This window comes from Zeugodacus cucurbitae, chromosome 2, assembly GCF_028554725.1.
Source record: "Zeugodacus cucurbitae isolate PBARC_wt_2022May chromosome 2, idZeuCucr1.2, whole genome shotgun sequence".
NCBI classification, from domain to species: Eukaryota; Metazoa; Arthropoda; class Insecta; order Diptera; family Tephritidae; genus Zeugodacus; species Zeugodacus cucurbitae.
Window position 1 is genome coordinate 81,177,243 of NC_071667.1, and position 22,584 is coordinate 81,199,826.

At 35.9% G+C, this 22,584-nt stretch overlaps 2 protein-coding genes across 5 annotated transcripts in view; one reads left to right on the plus strand and one right to left on the minus strand.

Annotated features, from left to right (window-relative positions):
• The window catches only part of LOC105220242 (DNA-binding protein RFX2), a 31,537-nt gene extending 20,867 nt beyond the window's left edge, over positions 1 to 10,670 (minus strand). The window contains exons 1-4 of the mRNA XM_011196676.3: positions 10,462 to 10,670; positions 10,169 to 10,381; positions 1,348 to 1,956; positions 1,020 to 1,254 (exon numbers count right to left, since the gene is read on the minus strand). Of these exons, the coding sequence (XP_011194978.2) occupies positions 1,020 to 1,254; positions 1,348 to 1,638 (526 nt within the window). The 5' untranslated portion in view covers positions 1,639 to 1,956; positions 10,169 to 10,381; positions 10,462 to 10,670. The remainder of the gene's footprint in view (positions 1 to 1,019; positions 1,255 to 1,347; positions 1,957 to 10,168; positions 10,382 to 10,461) is intronic.
• A 1,000-nt stretch (positions 10,671 to 11,670) lies between these two features.
• The window catches only part of LOC105220227 (rho GTPase-activating protein 100F), a 71,385-nt gene continuing 60,471 nt past the window's right edge, over positions 11,671 to 22,584 (plus strand). For all 4 annotated transcript variants that reach the window (XM_011196662.3, XM_029045310.2, XM_029045314.2 and 1 more), the window contains exon 1: positions 11,671 to 14,070. The gene's annotated coding sequence lies outside the window, so the exon portion shown is untranslated. The remainder of the gene's footprint in view (positions 14,071 to 22,584) is intronic.

The following is a 22,584-nucleotide window of genomic DNA, read 5'->3' on the forward strand; positions in this document are numbered from 1 at the left end:
TAATGAAAATGTTTTGTGAGATATGCAATTATGCAATTCCTTCAAAGACATCGAAATTTTTACTCAAGGTATCGCTTACCCGAACATATGGCTATATATATATTAGGGATCTTAAAATTATTCGATTAACCTGAAAACCGATTATTCGAATATCCGGTTTGTAACCGTTCGTACGAATATTAACCGGTTAGTACTATTCGATTAGTCGCAATGTTACGACTATTCGAATAGTCGTTCTACTGCGGTTATTCGAATAGTTATACTATCACTATTCGAATAAATGAAAATTGTTTGAAATCTAAGCAGCCTTTGATTTTTGTTTGTTTTTACTTGTGAAAATGTCAGTTGTGCTCATTTTTCCTGTATTTCACTTTTTTCAATAAAAATAGAAATTGAATGAGCTTACACTATTCGAATAGTCGACAACGAACGGTTAACCGGATAGTCGGAAATGAGCGGTTAATCGAATAGTCGATGACTGACGACTATCCGAATATTGCAAACCGAATATTATTATTCGAATAATGCCCTATTCGGTTAATTCGGTTAGTCGATTAGTCGAATACCAAGAGCTCTAATATATATCCATATATATTTTGATATGCATAACTCTTATTACTATGCATGTCTGACTGGAGTGTCACAAGCAACTGTTAGTATACTGGAATAGTTGGTATTTACTTTGGAATATAAACTTATTCCAGGGACATTTCTTAAAACTATTTTTCTCTTGTTACAATAACAACAGCACTTGAAGGATGGACATTTACTGGGTTTTGACATAAATATGACTCAACTTACTAAGAGTTAACTGAAGTAAAAATTTATATTAAAATAAAATGACTCAAAAATTTGGGAAATTTATAGAAATTTCAAGATAAACAATTTCAATATACAATATTTAAATCACATATGTATAATCTAAAAGTTCACTTTAATATATCTTCTTCAAAACTGAAATTCTTTCACATGTTCCATCTAAAATCTGTACAGTTAACATTTCCAAATATTGAACTTACCTGTAACGGTAATGAATTGTGGTTGGCCCTCGTCACCGTCCGCTGTCTGCGCCTGCACTAGAGTCACCTGACCGTTGGCCACATGTTGCGACAAATCGGCGCTGTCTTTAATTGCACTTAAATCTGACATATTGACATGCGTCTCACTGCCAGTTGAATCGGACGCATCCATCGGCACCACAACGCTGATGAGAGCCACAGCTTCATTCTGCTCATTGCCCACCAGTTTGTTTTGCTGCAACAAATCAACAAAATGATAACAATTGAAATACCGTGTATTTTACAGCTACACATGAGTGTATTTTGGTAGGGGTTTAAGGTTGCATACCTGTGTGATGACATCCTCCATATTGGCTGCGGCCACAACGTCCACCGCCGTATCGATGTACTCGAAGTGGTCGTCATTCGACGAGGATGAGCAAGCATTTGCGATTTCGGTGGCGATTTCCTCATGTTTGATGTCACGTGTCGTCAATACGTTCACCGTTGCAACATTGACATCGTCCACATTCGTGTTGACGGCGGCGTTTGCGGCTGCAGTGGCATCGACAGTATTTGACGTCACATTCCCAGTTGTTGAAAGTATAAAATTTCGCTGCGTTGCAAGTCGTGTGCTCATAATAAATCTGCTAACAACACGCACTCGTGTTTGGGGTTTCGATGTTTTTTCTTCCTTGCGCTTAGTTTTTGGTTAATTATTTTCTACAACTTTTTTTGTCTTTATGTATTTTTACTATTTTCGTATAGTATTACATCTATAAAGTGTGTGTATAAAGTTTTTATGGGTGTATATAAATGATTATTCTAGGTGCTGTGTTCTTGAGCGCTATTTTGTGGTATTTGGTGGCTAAAAATACGCTTGACTAGATCTTAGTTTACATAAATGAAGGCAACTGTTTGTTCAAATTATTTGGTAGTTTCTCTTTGAAGTTTACATCTGCAAAGAAAATTGAAGGAACATGCATGAAAATTATATAAAATATTAAATTTTCGCCACACAAAATACAATTCATAAACGACAAAAAGCATTATGCGCCTAAAAGTGCGCACATAATTCGCACAACCAAGGCTCGTATGTGCGTTGTTGGCGGAAGTGCGGGTGTTGCTAATGATGACTTCCAATTGCCGTTTCACCTGGGGTGTTGCTATGAAATTAAACTTTTGCAGGTATTTTTTGCTACCTGCGTCGAAGTATGTCTATGTATATTCATCTTGGCGTCCACCCACCCATTCGCTGCGTTCCGGCGTGAAGCCCCGCGTTCCCATGACGCCTGACACCGTCGCTAGGGACGCCGCAAATGCGTCGTCGCCGTGGCTTTGCTGCCAACAACGAATCTGTGTAACTCGCACATTTGTCGGTATACGTACATGCGAGCGCACATCAAATGCCGAATTCCACATTTTCAACTTTAATTGAAATACTTTCCGATCGGTGCGGTATGGTATAATGGCGGTTATATACTCGTACACTTTTGTATATTATACGACTTGTGGCGTAATTGCATTTTTATTGTACAAATTTGTATACAAATCACTCACAACATCCACTCTCGCATGTAAAGCATTGTGCCTAGTGGGGTAGGGGGCGAAATCAAAGTCGCAAAAATCACCAAATTATTTGCGTCTTATTAATATGAGAAAGGTTAGAAGACACTTCTGTGAGTTAGATCTCACATCGGAAATCAAAATTAGTGTACAAATGCATACACTATTTGCCTAAAATGTTTCCAAGCTGTTATTCTGTTTTAATACCTCTTCTGAAGTCATTTATTTTATTACTAATAATTTTCCATACCACTCCAGCACAGATCCGGAGATCTGAAGCATATTTGGATATGATGACATCAAAAAGGTTTATCGCTTGATCTTAGTAGCTTACTATCGTTTATTCCATGGAAAATATCTAGAATTTTAAGTAGTTCATTCCAACATTCCCTCATTGTGGATTTTTTTGCCATGAACAGACCGTTTACGTCTGATTATTAAAAATCGAAAATATGGAATTTTGAGCTATTCGAACTTTATAGCAATACCAATACACTAGTTCAGCGAATTATTGGATCGTTCACTAAAGTAATTTCGTGTTTGATGACAACAGCTGAACTTGTTGAATTTTTCCGCAGCCCACTTCACACTTAAAAGGTTTACCGTTATATGTATATTTGAACAGCTAATATAGTAAAGCTCTTTTGCAAAAAAAAAATTCTTATTTTTTTGGAATAGTTTTTGTTTTGGTGCTCTATCGATGAAAGATCGAAAACAGTCTTAAGACATATTTTATTGTTTTACTAAGAAATTGGTAAAAATGCAGTTCCAGTAATGCGAAAATTATATGATGTGTACGGAGAAGATGTGTTGACCGAAAGGCAGTGCCAAAATTCGTTTTCAAGATGTAGTTTCGGCAATTTCGATTTTGGTGAAGGAAGCCGATGAGGATAAAATAAAGTCGTTGGTCGATGCAAATCGTCGAATAACAACACGAGAGATATGATCCAAATGAAGAATGTATAATTTTATAAACTGTTTTAGGTTAGATTAAAGGGCTGATCGAGACATTCAAGTGACTCTTTGAGCCTTTTACGAATTTGTGCAGGCTACTAATTTGTAATAGGGGTATGTTCAACTGGTTCTATGAAGTTCGTCCTGCCAAAATGTTTCAGCCGCAGTCTTTTTTGTTTTTTTTTTCACAATAAAAAATCGTGTTTAAATTGCACTAAAATACGAAATTACTTTGTGTACGTTCCAATAGAATCAGGCGGTTGCGATAGTCGCTGTAGATTATCTTTAGTTCACAAAGTATTTAAGGCGGGTGTCAGGTGGTGGTAGCCAGAAATAACTCATTCTTGAATGGGAAAATTATACTCTGTATACTCGTCTGAAATTTCTGAAGTTATATTAAGAAGAAGAAGCGTCTCGTTGCTAAGGATGAGTATTCTACGACGTCAGTTTACGGTTGCATTAAGGAACACGTAGTTTCAGAACATGCCTTGAAGAAACACTAATTGAAACTCCTTGTGCCATGATAAAATGACTTCTTTGTAAATTAGACTTCAATTGAAAGTACTAAAAATGATCTTTTTGAATTTAAAAATCATTTATGTATTTTTTTTTGTATAGTAATGAAATAATTTTGAGGCCTTAAACTTTAGTGTTGTCTCTAAGGTCTCCCTGATTTTTTCAAAGATATTATTTGACTATATCAGTTCTAAATTAGATTTTTACTCGCTTAAAATTGGGTTCCAAAACGCTTCTTCTACTAATAAGATTTGGAGAGGCTTTCGTTGTTTGAAATAAGTAGCTCACTACGAGGTTTCATCAATTTCTATGCTTTCTATAGAATTAAGTGGCTTTAATTCTAAAGTTAATAACTTTCTTTAAGTAAATTTTTGTATTTCTAATAAAAATATATGATTTAATCCTACTTCGAATTCAGTAATATAATGAATAATAAATCTTTCGCAATCGACAAACTTAAAAACGCACATTATCAAAAAATATTTTTTTAATTACTTAAAAGAAGCTCGTTTGAAGTTTAAAAAAAATCAAAGAACCAATCAAAAATTGGTGCTCTTCTACCGTTGAAATAATCAAACTCAGAACAAATAAAGCATAGACACATTAAATATTTCAAAAAACGTAATCTTTAAACATGAATTTGCATTTCATAGCTTCAACACACTTGCACATCCTTACATATATTTTACTAATTTTAAATTAGTCTTTAATTGTCTTCACCAAAAAAAAAAATTCACAACTTTTTCACTTTATTTTTTTATTATTTTCGTATTTTGCTTTCTTTCAAGTATTTTATAATTTTCCACGCATCGCTGAGAGGTACTCGCGTCCACGCATTCACTGAAACAATCGCGCCACAAATACAATGCCAGTGTAATGAATGTGGGTGGCAACCAGGGACAACGGAAGGACACTTGATTATGCGCTTCTTCCGCTTGGCGTTCGCGTGATTTGTTTACTCAACTTTGTTTATAAACAGTAAACGAGTCAGTATAAAATATAACAACAACAACAACACAAATTACAGCAATAACAATTTAACGGTCACCCTTTTTTGTTTGCCAGAAATGCACTTGCTTAGGTGTCGGCGTGTTGGCGGAAGGAAATGCAGCCGCGCACCATATAAATCAAATGCAACTACATATATCAGTGGCAATTGACAAAGTGATAGCGCAACGGTGCATTGTTTGGGGAGAAAACGAAATGTGTTTGCACCCAATAAGCTTTTTGATACCGGAAACAACACAGTTAGAATCAAATACTAATCTAACTCACTCAAAGGGGAGAAAAATATATTTTTTTCAAACAATTTTTTTTCGAAAAAAACTAAAATTTTTAATAAAATCACAAATTTTATTTTCAAAGCCAACAACAATAACAACAATGCTTTATTTTATGTTTGTTGGGTTGATATTTGAAAATTATTATTTTTTCGGCGGACTTTATGCGCATAGGCACGCGATTGACTGCCGTTAGACTGGACTGTTGTTGTTGTTGTTGTTGTGGGTGGGGTTTTGACGAGCTTGTAACGAAGCGCGTAATAAAAAGCTGTGTGGTGAAAATTGGAATTATTGATCAAATAAAGCGCGCTAAAGTCGTTGGCGAAAAGAACGCGCGGGAACTCACTTGACGCGAAGGCGAAAATACAGAACACACGAACACACACAATAAATGACACAAGACACAGCGAATAAATGCAAAAGTACCACAATCACAAATTTTGGTGTTGAAGAAGAAAGCTATGCGCGGATTCTTGAGAATTCCCCCGTTTTGGCAGTGAAATGAGCGCGCTCGCTTTGGCTTTCGCTTCGTTGGAGAGTATATGTGCAACTGATGCAGTTTGAATGTAAAATTATCACACGGTATAATGCATGTGACCTGCATAAAATACATACATACACACATACATACATACAAATACACATAGAAGTAAGTAAGTAAGTAAGTAAGTGAAAATGTAAATATATTACTGGAAGGATTCGAAATGCAAGTGCACGAAAGCGTGGTTGAGCGTTTGCCGTTAACACACACACTCCTACAAACACTTGCGACACTATCTACATCCGCCCATATGCTTTCTTATTGGTAATTGCATTACTAACACAAACTCACAGACACACACACATACACACGCTGAAGTACGCGTTTGAGCGTGTGTTCGTGTTAGCGTTCAATAGCAGCTGCATTTCTAATAGCTACTGCAGATGTTGTAGTTGCGTTCGGGCCAACCTGCTTGCTCAATAAGCCACAGCAAGTAGGTGGCAATTTACCGATAGTTTCGGCCATATTTACATATATACAAAATTTACATACATATATACATACATACATACGTACAAAAAGGAGCTGTGTGTCCTTTACTACTGTATAAGTTATGTAGTTCTTTACTATTTTCCTTGTTGTTGTCAAATAGGGGTAAGAAGTTGTAACTAGTGGCAATACATATGGCCATTGCAGGAATAATCATTCGATAGTCCTATGCCCTCATCTAAATATTGAGAGAAAACCCAAAAAAACGAATACTAAAAAAACAAGTACAACAAAACGGTTTGTAAGGCTAATAAACCCCGAACATCGACTTGTATTTATTGCATGTACAGTCAACGTTGATATAAATATACTTTTTGTTGTTGTACAATTTTCATTATTCCACAATTTCCGAATAATTCACCATACTACGAGTAATTACATTACAATAATTCATTCAGTTTTTCTTACACATATTTTACATATTTTTGTCTTCAATGCATTTTGTCATATAATGCACGAAATAATAACGATGGAAAATAACGAGTTCAGCGAGTAACGGTTATGCTTGTTTTATTGATCAAGTGTTTCCATACGAAATTCGGCTTTTCTACACCTTGTCATCCCAGTAAAGCAAAAATTTCAATACCGTTGAAATTATAATACAGTTGAGAGCATTCAAAAAGTTTAAAGTGGTCACTAAATACATTTTGGTATACTTCAAAAAATTTCAAAAATTGTTGAAAAAATATTTTCAGATAATCTAACTCTACCAAAAATGTCAGCTGTAGAGTTTTGGGTTAAAAAAAAACTTGCCTTCACGGGTTTATATCCGAGCAAGAACTGATACTATTGTTATAAAATTAGTTTTGAAAATCTTTTAAACAGCTACAACAACAACAACTTATGGCATTTGAACCAAAATATCTGAATTGGAATATCGTGCATAGTATGTAAGTTATCAAAAAAGTAAAAATATGGACATAATCAACCCAAATCGTGTATAATATTTTTCGATCAAGCCTATGGGACAGATGCTATAAGGCGTAACATTTTTGGTATTTCAAAAATTCTGAAAATTTTTTAAATATTTGCCATAGAACCTATTTTTTCAAAAATGTTTTTCGTAATAAAATTTTTTAAAATTTTTTTCGAACATTCATTATCATCTTTCGCCATTGAAATTGTAGGAAAAGGTTGATTTTTTAGTAACTGCATCCTATATTTAATAATAAAGCATATTTTCGAACTTCGAAGGCGAATATTTCTTTTTTTTTTGCTAATTTCGAATAACGAGGAGTATACTTTCTTACTTATGATTCAGTTTTCCGGAAAAAATAAGTTCGGTGCGAGTGTTGTATAGTGTAATCAAATCTTTTACAAAATTTACTTTTCTCAACATTACAAAAAATTATAATTTTTTAATATTTGGTCAGTTCCTCACCAATGGCACTTAACACTGCAGTTTTTGTGTTTATTCGTGCAACGGGACTCAACATTTAAGCTAAAGTTCTAAACGAAGAGTCTTCTCGGAAGTTCTCTCATCCTAATATAACCTATATTTCAGTTTTCGAGTCATATGTTTGCTGGGTTATAGCCGTGGGCTTTCCATTAATTTTTTACTCATACATATTAGCCTATAAATATTTACCAAAATACAAACAATTTTGGAACCCATTCTCTGTTTTCACATTTTATGGCAATATTCTCGATAGTGTTTTTCTGGAAATGTGAATAAGAAATAAATGCGCAAAAAAATTGTAAAACGGTGTATATACACATTTGTATATATATAACTCTATATATTAGTTATTTTAATTAGTTTAGCACTGCGAAAACTGTTATTAATTTTCTGCAAAGGATTGCCAACATTCCCACAAGTTTGTACGGGAAATTATTTTTACTTATTACATACAAATGTGAGTATTTACAATAAAACGCACAAAATGACGCTTATGACTATGGACAGCAATCATTGTGGCGTACGTTGAAATCTGGTATAAAAATGCGAATCAACCAACCGCGAAACGTAAGGATCGCCACAAAAGGCCAACGCACGTTCACAACAAAAATCGTCAAACTTGCAGCGAGGCGGTGTTTTTACACCTGGCACGACACCAGTACCACACCGCACCCTCACCTAACGGTGTGCGTTGATGCATGCTGCAAGGCACACGCACATTTAATGTGCCGCACCAGCTGAAGTCCTAATAAACTGTGTTGGTGGTGGTGGCGTCAAAGGAAAACTCATACTCAGTGCCATGTCATGGTATGTTTTCTCAAACTTTTCTCAAAGCGTTAAAACATGCTCGAATTAAGTTTTTTTATACGAGTGCGCACGGGTTTGAGTTGTATGAATGTATGTATGTATGTATTTCAGTGCGAAAAATACAGAGTTCAAAATGCAGAAGTACTTATATTCATAATTAAGTGCCCACACAAAGTGAAACTTTACTAATTGCGAAAAGTTTAAAATTAAACTCGACGACACTAAAAAACGTTTTATTTCAGTTATTACTTCAATGATTTGAATTATTCGCTAAAACCACTGGATTTGTTGCATACTTTTTGATTTTTTGAGATAACGAATAAGTTATAATTACTTTTAGCGGCGCTACAAAAAGCTTATCAGAAATGTGCTTTCATCTCGTAGCACAAATATACATATGTATGTATAATCAAGATATCAGGCTCACGAGTAATATTGGTCTAAATTGTTATTATTTTTTTTTTTAATTTTTGACTGAACATTGAAACCAAAAATGTAACAATATCTTGGAAATATTAGTTTTTAGTATGTTAAACGCGTTCATAGAAAAGTTAAAGAAATTAGTTACTTAAACGATATTTCAAGATATATATATATATATATATATATATATATATGTATTATCTAGTATATTAAATATATTATGTATGTATACTATTAAAGTTATAGTCTGAATAAGTAGCAGTTCAATTTACGAGTCGCTTGATTAAAAACATGTCGGTAAAACTGTTATTGACTGATAACTTCTTAAAAACATTACATCATTTAAACAACTGCCACGACAATAGCAATAACAACAACAAAAAATACTAAAGCAATGGTTCCACAATCTTCAAGCTTTTTTCTATACAGGAAAACGTATTAACGATTGATCTGAGATTTGAAACATCGAATTTAATGCTATTAATTCTAATTGGACAAATACATTTGTTGTCAAAATTATATTTAATTTAATTATTTCAAAATGTTCCACTCAGATATGTTTTTACTTTGCACTGAGGAAGGATTTAACATTAATAATATGAAAAATTTAAATTTTTTAGGTTATATATGTATTTAATGAGGTCTGAATATTTTCATTTTAAGTTTTAAACAGCCAATCAAACGTTAATTTATAATTTTTCAATGAGGAGCTGTACTTTAATAGTTTCTACTACTTCGCACAATATTCTAGGTATTTTTGCAAAGCAAAGGGTTATACGACATGATATTATATTAAATATTTTCCTATGACCGGGTATTCGTTAACAGTTGAGAGTCGGCACAGGACTTAGTGGGCAATCATCAAAAAATAGAAGTAAGTATATCAATATTTAATAAAATTAATTATGCAATGTATATATCATGCAATTGACACAATAAATATTTACATTTTCACTGTCTGCATACTTCTTGCTTTGTGGTTGACTTCGAACAGTTATCGGACTTAAATCATACAGAGATAGTAGAGACACTTGTTTAATAATTTCCGATAATGTATATTAGGCTCGAATCAGTAAAAACCATAATCGCATATACCATATATATAAATGTTAGAAACATTGTTAAATGTTTAAAATTTCCTTGCACCGAAGTTCTCATAAGCAAAATGAAACTTTTAAACAAATACCACACTTACCCTGCTTGTTGATATTTCATACACCCGATGCAACATCACATGATAACAGCATCTTACGCTCCCAAATGTCTATAGCATCCAATAGAGCAATGTAGTGATGTTTTATGTTTTGAAAATGGTTATAAGGCGTATTTTAAGGCCGTATTGTGCGAAAGTATTGGTTCACTTGCCAGAGTTAGAGTTTAATCTGTTGGCCAAAGGCGTGGTGCCGCGCTGTAATAAATGCAATTAGCATCAATTGGTCAGCAAAGACAATAAAAACGTTTTGTTTGCATTTGCAATATGGTACTCACTGTGTTGTGCGGCATCCGGAGAATAGTACACAGATTTGGGCCAGAATTAAACGTATCCTTTTTGGCAAATACTGCACCGGAAGGAAAATTGTGGTTTCGACTTCAATTTTTGTGTTGGTTCAATGTTGTTTTTCTTGTTTCCTTGACAACGCTGCAATAATTTGCGTTTAGCCGAATGCTATTAAAAGTTATTAAAGTTGTTTTTTATTGTCAGCTGACTATTAAGAAACAATTGGAACATGGTACAGGGTGTTTTGTAAAACAATTTTTTTTTAATTTGTGATAAAATGGAGTCTGATATTTCATATTGGGAAATTTGTGTTGTAAAATGCTGTTTATTGATTGAAACCATTATTTTTTAAATGAAATTGTGTAAATTCTTTAGTTTTTGTATAAGAAATGATTATTTAAAATTAAATTAAAAAATATATCATTTTTTTAATCTTGCTATTATAACCTAGATGGCGCTAAATATAGTTAAAGTCTTCGTTAAACCTGGTGTTAGTGTTCGATAGTAAGAAAATTGCGAATAATCTAAATCATTCATAGCACTTGTTTTTGCACTTGTTTTCACATTTATTTGAATCAAAATCTATGAAAACCTTTGATTCAAGTGTTTTCAAATCTAAGTAAGGTTCCAGACGGATGATAAATATCATTTAGATATTGACGTGACAAATGTAATATTTTTCTACTAACACATAGCCGGCTTTTAGGCAACTGGTATACTTTTAGGATGGTTCCAAAAAGAAGAAGATTTAACTGCTTTTAGGATGAGTCAAAAAAAAAAAGAACTAACATACTTCTTCAACGTCCAACTCTTTTCAAAAATTCCAAAATTGATCTCAAATACGGTTCTTCAAAGGATGTTTCCTTGAAAAATATATTAAACTTCGGTAATTCATGCATTCTTCATATTCGTGAGTTTTTCTTTTAAGATTTAAAACTCCCAAATGCAACTCTGTGTGCGTGTTAACCGTCAAAATTGCTCCCTTAAGTCACTAAAGAGCTTAACTCTCGCATTTACACTTCAACAGCAATTACCACCCCCAACCACAAGCAGCACTTACGCTCTCCTCGCCAGCGCTCGCTCTGTCGCTGTCGTGCGGCCGCTGCACACGCTCTCACCACCCACTGCAGCTTGCAGCAGTTTCACCAACAAGAAAAGCTGAACAGCTCCAAGCGTTGCGCGATGATTGCATACTTTTCGGACTCACTTCGAGTTGAGCCGAGTGCGTGTGCGGAGCATTGGTGCAGTGCCGCGCGGACGTCCACTGAAAGCCAAATAATTAAAGTGGCTAAAAATAAAATAAACAAAGTTCAAATACTGCAAAATCTAGCGAAAATCTTGCAAAAAGCTTGAAATCAGTCAGTTAGACGAAATTTTTTTTACGAAAACTACAAGCGCTTATACGAGTACTGCAGAATTTTCACATTTTCCACGAGCAAAGTTTGTGTACACTGATGTGTAGAAGTAGCGCTGAAATAACTTGTAAGTGAAAAGTGTGTGTGGCAAAAGTCAAAGTGGCAGTAGTGGTCGTTAAAATAGTGAAATTTTTCTTTTGGTGCTACTTAATGAACGAGTGCAAATGAAAATTTTTTGGGGATTGCCGATAACCGCATGAGATGATAAGTATCCTGTGTTCTACATTTAAATTACACTGAGTGTGTGCCATTTTTTTTTTGCTGCGCTCCCAATTTGAATGTACGTACGAACGACTCTCGCCTCCCACAGCACTCAACGGACGCTCTCATTTCGCAGCGGCTGCAGTTGGGCCAAAGAGCTATATTTTATTATACTGAAATTAAATCCTGCAAACACGAACACGGACAGTAAGTAGGTTGTCCCGTTCGCACCAAATGCCAAAACGCTGCAATCGTAGAAGTGTGAAATAACTGTAAAGAAAGTGCTGCAAATTTACAATTAAAACGGGTTTTCTAACAGTAATCAAACGAAATAAAAAAGTAATCACATAATTAAATAGTTGGCAAAAGAGTTTCGATATTTTTCGTATAATTGTACGTCAATCGAACACTCGCTCGCTAAACGGTACATTGCACCGCGTCTCATCGCAACGCAACACAACGCATCGCAGCACTTCGCGTGGCAGCAAACGCGCCGGAATCGTGTGTGTGTGTACCGTTATATGTGCCTGTGCACTTTCGCAGTTCGGCATCGTTGTGCAAAAGGACCAAATATGAATGTGAAATGCTCTCGCAAGCCATCTCGTGGTCTTCGCACAGCACCATTATACGACGAGGCATAAGAAAAAGTCTCGCACTGCCGCTCGGACGCATTCCTTCGCTTCACACATAGCAAGCATTCACATCAAGCATACAACATTCCTTCCCCCTCGCCCTGCTTAGTACATCTAACCTACAACAACAACAGCAAGAGCAAGAAAAAAATCAATTTAGTCACAAGAGTTGCGAAAAATTCTTTCCAAACGCCACAAATTAAATAGCAAATTATAGAAATTCAACGCTGTGGCTGTATCGTTGAAATTCGCGTGCGAAAATCGTGTGAAACGCTCGCGTGTGTGTGTGTGTACTAAAGCCCTCGGAAGTGTCATTAGCCAAGTGCAAAAAAAAAAGAGTTGGAATTTGCGAAATGCATTAAGCGCTCGACGGGAAGACGTGTAGCGCAAAGCGAAAGCAGCGAAAAATGTGTACAATAAATTAGAGAAAATAAAGCATAAAGTGAAGTGATTAATATTGACCACCGAATTACAACGAGATTTTTTTTCTACAACCGAAAATACTATATTCCACCAACACCAACAACATCATCAACGCCAACAACAGCAAGTTGCGACGTCCAGGTCATCGCCAGCGCCAGCAGCAGTAGTACATAGTAGTAGTGGTCTCAACCACAACAACAAAAACAACAGCATCGGCGAAAGTTCATACACGCATCGGACGGCGGCCACCCACAGTTGCAATCGTTGCACTGGCCGCGTTAGGTCTTCGCGTAGTAATTTGCCAGCGAACGATTACGTGGTGACAGCGCTGCTTTGGATGCCTGTCGTTGCCGCATTGAATTGAATTATTATCCAACGCTGATTTTTCATCTTAGCATAGGCATTATCAACTCATATACAGCCAGCTAGCATAGTCCGGGTGCTCCGATGTGATTGTCACATAACGTCATCGCTTACACGCATACGTACGTACATACGCGACGTAAGCTGGCGTAACATCACACACATTCATACCTACATTCATACATCTGTCTGTTTGTATATACTCGTCGTCATTGTGTCATCGTGCCATCGCAATTGTTGTTGTCGTTACCCTTTACTCGTCGTCGTCGCCGTGGCCCATTCACTGCCGGATATGCGTTGCAGCATCAACGGAAATTAAACAAATCATAGCCGAAGTCGAAGTCGTTGGGGAAGTGGAAGTGGAAGGCAGTTGCTGAAATCATCGGCGTTTCCAAGTAAACGTTCGTCAGTCAGTCAACCAGTCAGCTCATCGCACATGAGTTCATGAGTTTTTAATAACGCAACGGAAGTTTTTTGCGCTGTTCGTTGTTGTTGTCGTTTGTGTTTTTATGAGCGTTGAGCAAAACGTTGAACAAGGAATGCCGCTGTTGCATCGAGAGAACAGGTAATTGAAGAGTGGTGCGCGCATGTGGAAGGGGGTGGAGTGCATCAGCTATTCACATGCACTCAAGTATTTGACGTGTTATCAAATTACTGTTGAAATATTTCTATGCACGCAGTGCACGGGTGAAGCATTTCGTTTTGTGTGAAAGTATTGGAATATTAATAAAATAAATGCACGTATTTAATATTGTTTTTACGACGATATCGTCAATATGTATCTAAACACATTTTATGTGATTCCTCATTATCTAATTATTATAGCTTTCACGGCTTCAGGAATTCGACTTCCAGCCTCAGATAATTATATTTTCTGGATTGTATTAAATCGTTCTGCAAATATTTTTCTTATTTTTCTAGGAATATTTTACGATATTCCTCTGAGTTAAGTTCTTGATCAATAGTCGTATTTATCTAGTAAAGTCTATATATTTTAAGACCGAACTTTTCTGAGAATTCCGGTTTTGATGACATTCCTTTAACGTTTACGGGACGACATACCACATCATTTCTAACAGGAAAAGCATTTCTTATAAACTCACCTTGAGTTTGCAGAATCCGTGGCAAATATCTAGTAAATTTTCTCTCAACATATTTAGAAAAGTGTTCACATAACCTTTATTAGCTCTTTACTAAGTTTTAGTAACTGCTTTTTGTAACGACAGAAAACTTTCGTAAAATAATTTTAAGAGAATGCTTCCCTCAGGTCTTGAACGGATAAAAACCGGGTCCGTTCCGATTACAAAGACCCAACTGCCTTATGAATGGATAGTAGGTAATTCAGTTCAGAGGCTTACTGTTTATTTAATCATATTTATTTTGCCTTTACATTATCCGTCCAAATAACGCTGGGTTTGGAGACTTCGAGGTATTAACTTCTCTATACTTACAGTGGCTATGGGTTCAAAAAATTCGTATGCTTCTTCTATGGATTCCCTTTTTGTTAACGAATATTTCTTTAAAGCGGCGTCAGTGTCTCGAAGACTAGTTTCGGTCTAGAAATGTTATTGTTGAGTAAAATATATATTTTCTCCGTGTACTGAGTCTCAATGATTGAAGGTATTAATGGGGTACAGTTATAAAGAAAACTTTTACCATTTTGGACTAATTTATTAGAAGAGACTAAAAACAACCAGGAATTGTAGGGAAGACGTTTCACGATCCATAATAATGATATAATATTGATGCAAATGATGAGATTTTGTCCCAAGATCCTTAAGACCAGCGCTGTATGAAATTTGTTCTCTAATTGCTGTAAAATAAATTCAATAAATTCGAAGAGAAAAGTGTTTGAAACTAGGTTAGGTTAGGTTCGAAGAAAGGTTAGAAGAAACACACTTTGAGGACAGTTCTTTGTATTGAAAATTGTAATTCAGCGGCTAGAACCTACCACAAATCTGCAGATGTTTTTATATATACATTTATATCCGCTAAATCGCGAGGGTGTACAAAAAAGTGAGATCCAAGAAAAGAAGATAAATTCTACTTCATCCTTCGAAAGATTGAGACTAACTATATTACAAAAAGTCTAACAGAACACGTTCTGAAGGATCTAGTATATGGTTTTGTGTTTATGGGGGTTTTTAGGAACATCTTGAAAAAAGTGAACAATTTAGTAACATTTTTCAATTCGGTTACTAAAATTTGAGTTTTCGGCTAGTTAATTCAACAACTTCGTATGGGAAACACCGTAATTATGAAGAGTAGTATCTAATGTTAAACATCAAAACGATCAAAACCATATCAAGGAATACTAATTATAATAAGCAAGTGATAATCCTTTAAGAATAATTTTGTATTTTTGGTTAAACGAGCTTTCTTAATTAAGATAAGAAGTAAAATCTTCAGTACCGAAATAGACGACACTATGGATAGTTACTAGACTAAACTTAGGAATGCCGTCGTTTACCTTCCTAGTAATTGTTTAGGATTTCCATATCTATTAATATATTTACCAATTTATATTTATTTGCCCATAATTGAAATCGGAAAACTTTAAATCCTTGTATCCCTTTCTTACTATCTTTCAATAGAAAGCTAACTTACAGCTTAAACAAATCTCTTTCTTTTCAGAGAAATTAATATTTCTATGTACAAGTATATATTATAATATCTGTACAAATGTTTATAGATTCACTTCATTTGTTCAATGCTCAATTGTTTGACTAACAAATCCAAAAAAAAGAAAAAGAAAAACATCTCTTTTCTACCCTATACCTTCACACAAAGCGTACGCTCATACGTTGGAGTATTTTATTTAATATTTATTTGTGAGCTTTTTTCTATTTCATTTTCATGTATTTATAGATTACAAACACATGTGTGAGTATGCGGGTGTGTGTGTGTGTGACACGTATGTGTGAAACTTGGAATTTTGTGTGCCAATGTTGTCACCATTCTCGCTGTTGTTTTCTATCATCAACTGTTGTTGTTTTTGATACCTTTTTTGTTGTTTTTTATTCATACTATTTTTTTGCTTTTTTCTTTTCTTCTTTTCAACATTTCTGTCGTACATTCGCTATCCCAGGAATGGGGGTGGCCGGAGTCGATTTGCTTTATCACTGGAGTGAGCCGAGCTGCCAATGTGACAGTTAATATGAATTTTATAGTTATATGTATGTGTGTGTGTGTGTTGGTAAGGCTCTTGTTTGCTGCCCTGATGCGGGGCGAATGCATATGTGGGGGCCTGCTGGCCGGTGAATGGTGCGTGCTGCAAGTTAAAGGGGATGATAACACAGCTAACGGTATAGTTGTGGGGTATCTACTAACTTTGCTAACACATATCCATACACACACATGGCCACATACAGAGTTATCTCATGTGCACTGCAGCAGGGTGAACTCATCAGCGCAACCCAAAAAATAGCAAAAAACACAGAAATTAGCAATAAAGTTTTAATCAACTTTTTAAAAAATTAACATAAAGTAAGCGCTCGAGAGTGAGCGGTTGAGTGAGTTTTCGTTTACTGCAAGCCAAGTTGAAAAGGGGCTTACAGTGCAATGTTTCGTCACAAATCGATCGATTACCTTTTTCGTGAATGTATGGATTTTTTACACACTTCTTTTTTTTACATTTGCACTCACACATTATTCACTGGATAGCTCCAGTTTGCCGCCTTGTATCCGGTATAATTTTGGCTGTGCAGAGTAACACAGTGAGAAGAGAATGCAGAGAGAGAGAAATAGAGAGAGTGAAAAGCGAGCGCGATTAAGTTAATTCGCTCGTGGCACAATTTTTCAACTGACTCTGTCGAAGGGATGCCAACTTACTGATGAACGAACTATTTACTCACTTGGAACCTTAACTCAGTTTTACTATAATAAAAATAACGGAATTCTTCTAAATCAAATCGTTTAATTATTTGTATAACTTTTTTCGAAATATCAAGAATATCGTATGACGGCCGTCATATATTTACTATCCCCTTCGTACAAATATATTTTCTTTATATTTTGATTTTTATTGAAATATTGAAAATCGTCACTTATCACCTCAGTTGGCAACCCTACCCTTAGTATTGCAACCTGCTCTCACAGTAAGTGCCCGTTGTGAAATGTGAGAGAATTTGTCACTGCAAGCAATGTACGGAATTTCCGAGTCTCTTCAATCAGGGGTTGTAATCGCTGTGGCTGCAAGAAAGTTCACCAACAGTAAATTGAAGTTGGTTTTGTTTTTGTTGCACTGGCCATTGATGAACTATATGTGCGAGTATGTTGTTGAAATTTTTGTGTAAGCACGTAGTAAAATGTAGTATTGCCAACTTGCGGTATTTATAGTATATTCCATTGTTTAACTGTAAAACCGCAGGGATGTTGATCCAAGAGGCTTAAAAAGAGTTTTCACTCTATTTACTGTCGGTTTTGTTAACACGCGTCGTTTTTGTCCTGAAGACAGGCTATCTTTGTCTAGGGCTTCACAGGGTTTGAAGAGTCATTCATCCCAAATTAAATGACAATTAAGTTAGTAGCTCGGCTGTTAAATCTTCCAAAATAACTCTAGGTAATAAAAATTCTAAGAAGTGTAGTGTGGGTTAGTGAAATAAGTTTTGGCTAAAACTACTCGTTGAGGGTCTGATACTCCTAGGAGTTCAACATTTTTGAGAGATAAGAGACGAAATTTTGACTCTGAGGTCTTAGTTTGTCTGTACGCTTCTGAATCTATGGAAATATTACAAGATTTATTCATCAGATGTATTCGATTACAGTTTTAGGACATCAGGGTTTAACAACAGACCTCGATTTTATATGTCTGACGTTAAGGAACATTTCATGAGCATTAATTGGTCTTCAAGTGAAGAAAACACTATATTTCTCATGTATTGTGATAGATCCAAGTCCAGAATCAGTGTATAGTTCCATTTGGATGGCTCCAGAACATCTCCGATCTCAACTCAAACAACCGAAACTATACTCCACAAGGTCTCGAACTTTAATTTCATAACTATGGATTCAAAGTTTAACCTAATAATTTAAGAACAATCTCAAAAGTGGTAATTATATCCTCAATTTATAGTCTGATCTCATTAAATCAATTACATATTCATATTCACTTCCGTTTATAAGCATGCAGGCTTTAATTTCTTTATTTTTTGCCCCGAACACCAAGCTATTGTTGCAACAGTTTCCTTTAAAAGGTCGAAGTGACGGCGGTGGCGTCTGTTGGGTTCTCATTACTGATTTGCCCAAACGCTGACTGTCGGAAGCATTGGCCCTGCGATGGCGCAATCAAAAGGCAGTAGTGGCCTGGCCGTACTAGTATAAATCTTGTTGGCAGCGTAGAATAGTGCCGTTGGCCGAATACTCGACGCTCGCATTGTATGCGAATGTGTCACAAGTTCATTGGAATGCATCAGTCGAGCGACATGCGGATTTCATGCCACATGTATCACATGTCGCATGGCGCTTTCACAGTTCATAGCCGGCATTGTGGCTGCTGGCCGTTGGCTGTTGGCTGTGCTGTGATTGCACTAACTTGTTTGGCTGTGCCAATAAACGCGCTCAAACACAAGGCTAGAGTGTGTATGCGTGTGTTCGTTTTGCTGGCAAATGATTTGGCCGCATTACGTTGATGCTGTCATGGCCCTTTTGCATTGTTGTTGTTGTTGCTGTTATTGCCACGCAACCGCTCGTCAACTGCCGCGATTTGCGTGTAGTCGTACACATTGTAGCAACAACAATGTCATGTTTTCTATCAACGATCGGCCGAAATGTGTGTCCTTTCATGTGTCTATCTGCTAGTTCTTCTGTAGTTGCAAGCTCTTTTTTACTACTTAGTTCTACTTGTGTGTGTAAGTGCTTTGTTTTCTTCTCGTGTTTTTTGCGGAAAAGTGTTTAGCCAGATTTTTGCGCTGCGCTGCAGTTGCAGTTGCTGCGAGTATCCTTTTATGTATGTATGTACGCGATTGCATATAAATTTATCTGCGTGTGTGTGTTAGTGCTTGCCACAAAATGTGGCAAATTGCCAAACAAATCAAGCTCTTGCTGCATACTCGTACACATTGCAGTGCAGTGGTGCTGCTCTTGCCTGCCATTAGTGCATCCATGTCGGCGTGCTCTTGTTGCTGCTCTGCTGCTGCGCTGTGCTTCGTCGAATCTGGGTCTTTTGGCGTTGTTATCCTAGTAGGACTTAATTAAAAGTGCTTTTTTTTGGGTTTTTGCTTTATTTTTTGTTTTGATTTTTTTTTTGGTGCAGGTATTAACACCCTGGCTCATAGAGAAATTGTCGACATTTAACTAGTCTGTGGATAGTTAAAATATTAATTTGGCCATGTGAAATGTGGTTGTTATGAATTCAAACTCACAACGAAAGCATCTTGTGTGTCAGTGATTTGCTGTGAATACTTAATAGTATTTAATTATTTTAAGTATATTTGTTAATTTATTCAAGCTCGGCTTAAAAGTAGCAGATTCAGAAAACCAATGCCAATCTTTTAATAATTTGCTAGTCCGTTGCTTAAAAAAGTACTTTATTCAATTTAATAGAAAATTTATATTATTAGAGAATATCAGAACTTTAAATTAGGGTTCTAGCCATTGAGACCATAATAACCCCATATTCCAAATGTTCAATTTTTGGCTTTAGTGTTTTCATTTGATTTCGAATATTTAATTTAAAGTTGAATATGGAACAAATGTCTCGCTGAATTCAAAAAATATAATCGAGTGTGCATTTTGGACCATGATAGGTATTCTATTATTTTAGAGCGTGTTCTTTTCGAGCTCGCTTACAAGGGAAGACTAGTTTTACAATTTTTACTGGATACAATGTTTAAATTTATTGACTTTCATTTACTATATATGCTTTAAATTACTGGAAAAATACTTAAATTCGATTACATAATTATATTTTTTAGATTAAACACTAGTTAAGGGTTATACGGTCTAGATCTGAGAAATCTTTCAGACTATGATAGGCAACAAAGTATTTCTTCACCTTAAATTTAACTCAGTTCAATTGAAATTTATCTACATTTATGGATGTGGATTTTGAATTGTTGGTAGTCACTGGATTCCAAACGATTTTTATTAAAAAATATAAAAGACTAGCATATAAAGATTATTTTATGAAAGCTTAAATCTGGAAAAATAATCTATCTTTGTCAGGGTGCAGTTTAATTAATATCCCTATATTACGAATTTTGAAATCTTTAATTGATTATACAAGTTTTTAGGAATAGTTTTCGCTATATATGGCTACATCAAAACCTTTAATTTTTTGTGAAGTAATCCAACCGTAGCATAAAACATGGCAGACAGATAATCACAGATTATACAAATTATTCTAAATTATAGGATGGATAAAGAGTATGTTTATAGACATTTCTTGCTTCAGTGTCACATAAATATATTGAATTCACAATAGTTTACGACAACAGTGTCAGTTATTTAAAGACGGTCTCATTAGCCCGAAATTAACCAAATGGGCTTTATTCTTTGTTAATTTTTCTTAAAAAACAAAGTTGAAAATGGACTGATTGATATTGAAATTGACTGAATAAAATGTCGCAAAAAAAACTCTTGATATCACCAAACAGTTTTGAAGACTTGAATATAAATTAATAATTTTTTAATTGAATTGTAAAGAATTTTTGAACTATCATACACAATTATACAGTTTCAAATCCACATCTATGTGAATTGTTTATTGACCATCCGCTTGCAGCGTCCAGATAAAAATGTTTGGGTAAATTATGTGATATTTTCAATTAAATTAATTCTTTAAAATATATAATAACTATTTGAAGAATTAGTAATACAAAATTGTAAGCATTCATAACCTTTCACACATACTCTTATCAGCAGTCACACAAGTAGTGCAGGCACCACGCATCAGCAGCAATGCCGTTGGCCTATGGCAGCCGGCGCACAATGAATGCCGAAGGTGCCGCCAGCAAGGCGTTGTTTCAATTTTCCAGCACACTTTTAGGCGTTTAAATTGAATTCAAGCGGCATGTTTGGCACGAGCACACACAAGCACATGCAAGCAGGCAAGCACAGAATGAAGTGAATGCATTGAGGCGCACAAACGGACACATACATATATGTATTTGTATGTTTATAGGTAATTTGTATGTACGCTTGGGCAAGCTTTCAACACACATATGCGCTCCATTGCTGCACCGCCAGCAATATTTCTTCTTTCTCTTGGCTCAATAGGCGTGCGAGCGCACAGTTTTAGTAGCCATTAAAGCTGCGCTTGCATTCTGGCGCTAAGAAGCTAAGTTCACTTCCTCTGCGGCGCCCGCTCCAGCAGCAGTAGCAGCTTTAAACTCGCAACCCTCACTCACGCGGTGGAGTTTATTCGTCCATAATGCACAACGCATGCCAAGCGGAAATGCTGGCTGGCCTGCAACAAGAATGCGAATGCAACAACGGCGATGGGCAGGAGTGTGAGTGAGTGGGGGGTTTGTGTGTGTGTGTGTGTGTGGAAAGCTGGAGGAGAAAGGGTTGATTGAGTTGCCGTTAGCTTGCGACCGCTTCGAGGTATTGTAAGCATAATGGGGGCCACAAATACCAGTGGATATTAGGCCAAACAAAGCGCCCATATGTCTATAGTTATATGTATATGCACATATATATTATTGTACTATGTATGTGTGTGTGTAACCGGCATGCCTTGCCGCCGAGTGGTTTCATTGCATTACCAAACATAAATTAATTTTCCTCTGCCCGACACTCAGTCACACTCAGCAAGTGCAGCAGCAGCAGCAGCGAGCCAGTGAGTCGCCTGCCAAGAGTCACAGTGTTGGCAGCTCGCCGCGCCTTGCCTTGCCTTGCCGCCATGTCATGTTTTCGCTGTTTAACGACATGTTAGTTTTTGCACATTAAACCGTAAAAGTCGAAGGAGTCTCACCATTTAAAAGAACATTTTATTGACTCATTATTCATGTAGCATTCAGTTCCTTCCAGCAGAGCGAATTCACCACCGCTATTGTGGTTGCGTTTTATGTGTTCACCGCAGTGCAGCGGACATTATGGGCATCCAGCAGAAAAAAAATGTAATGCAATGTTAGAAAAG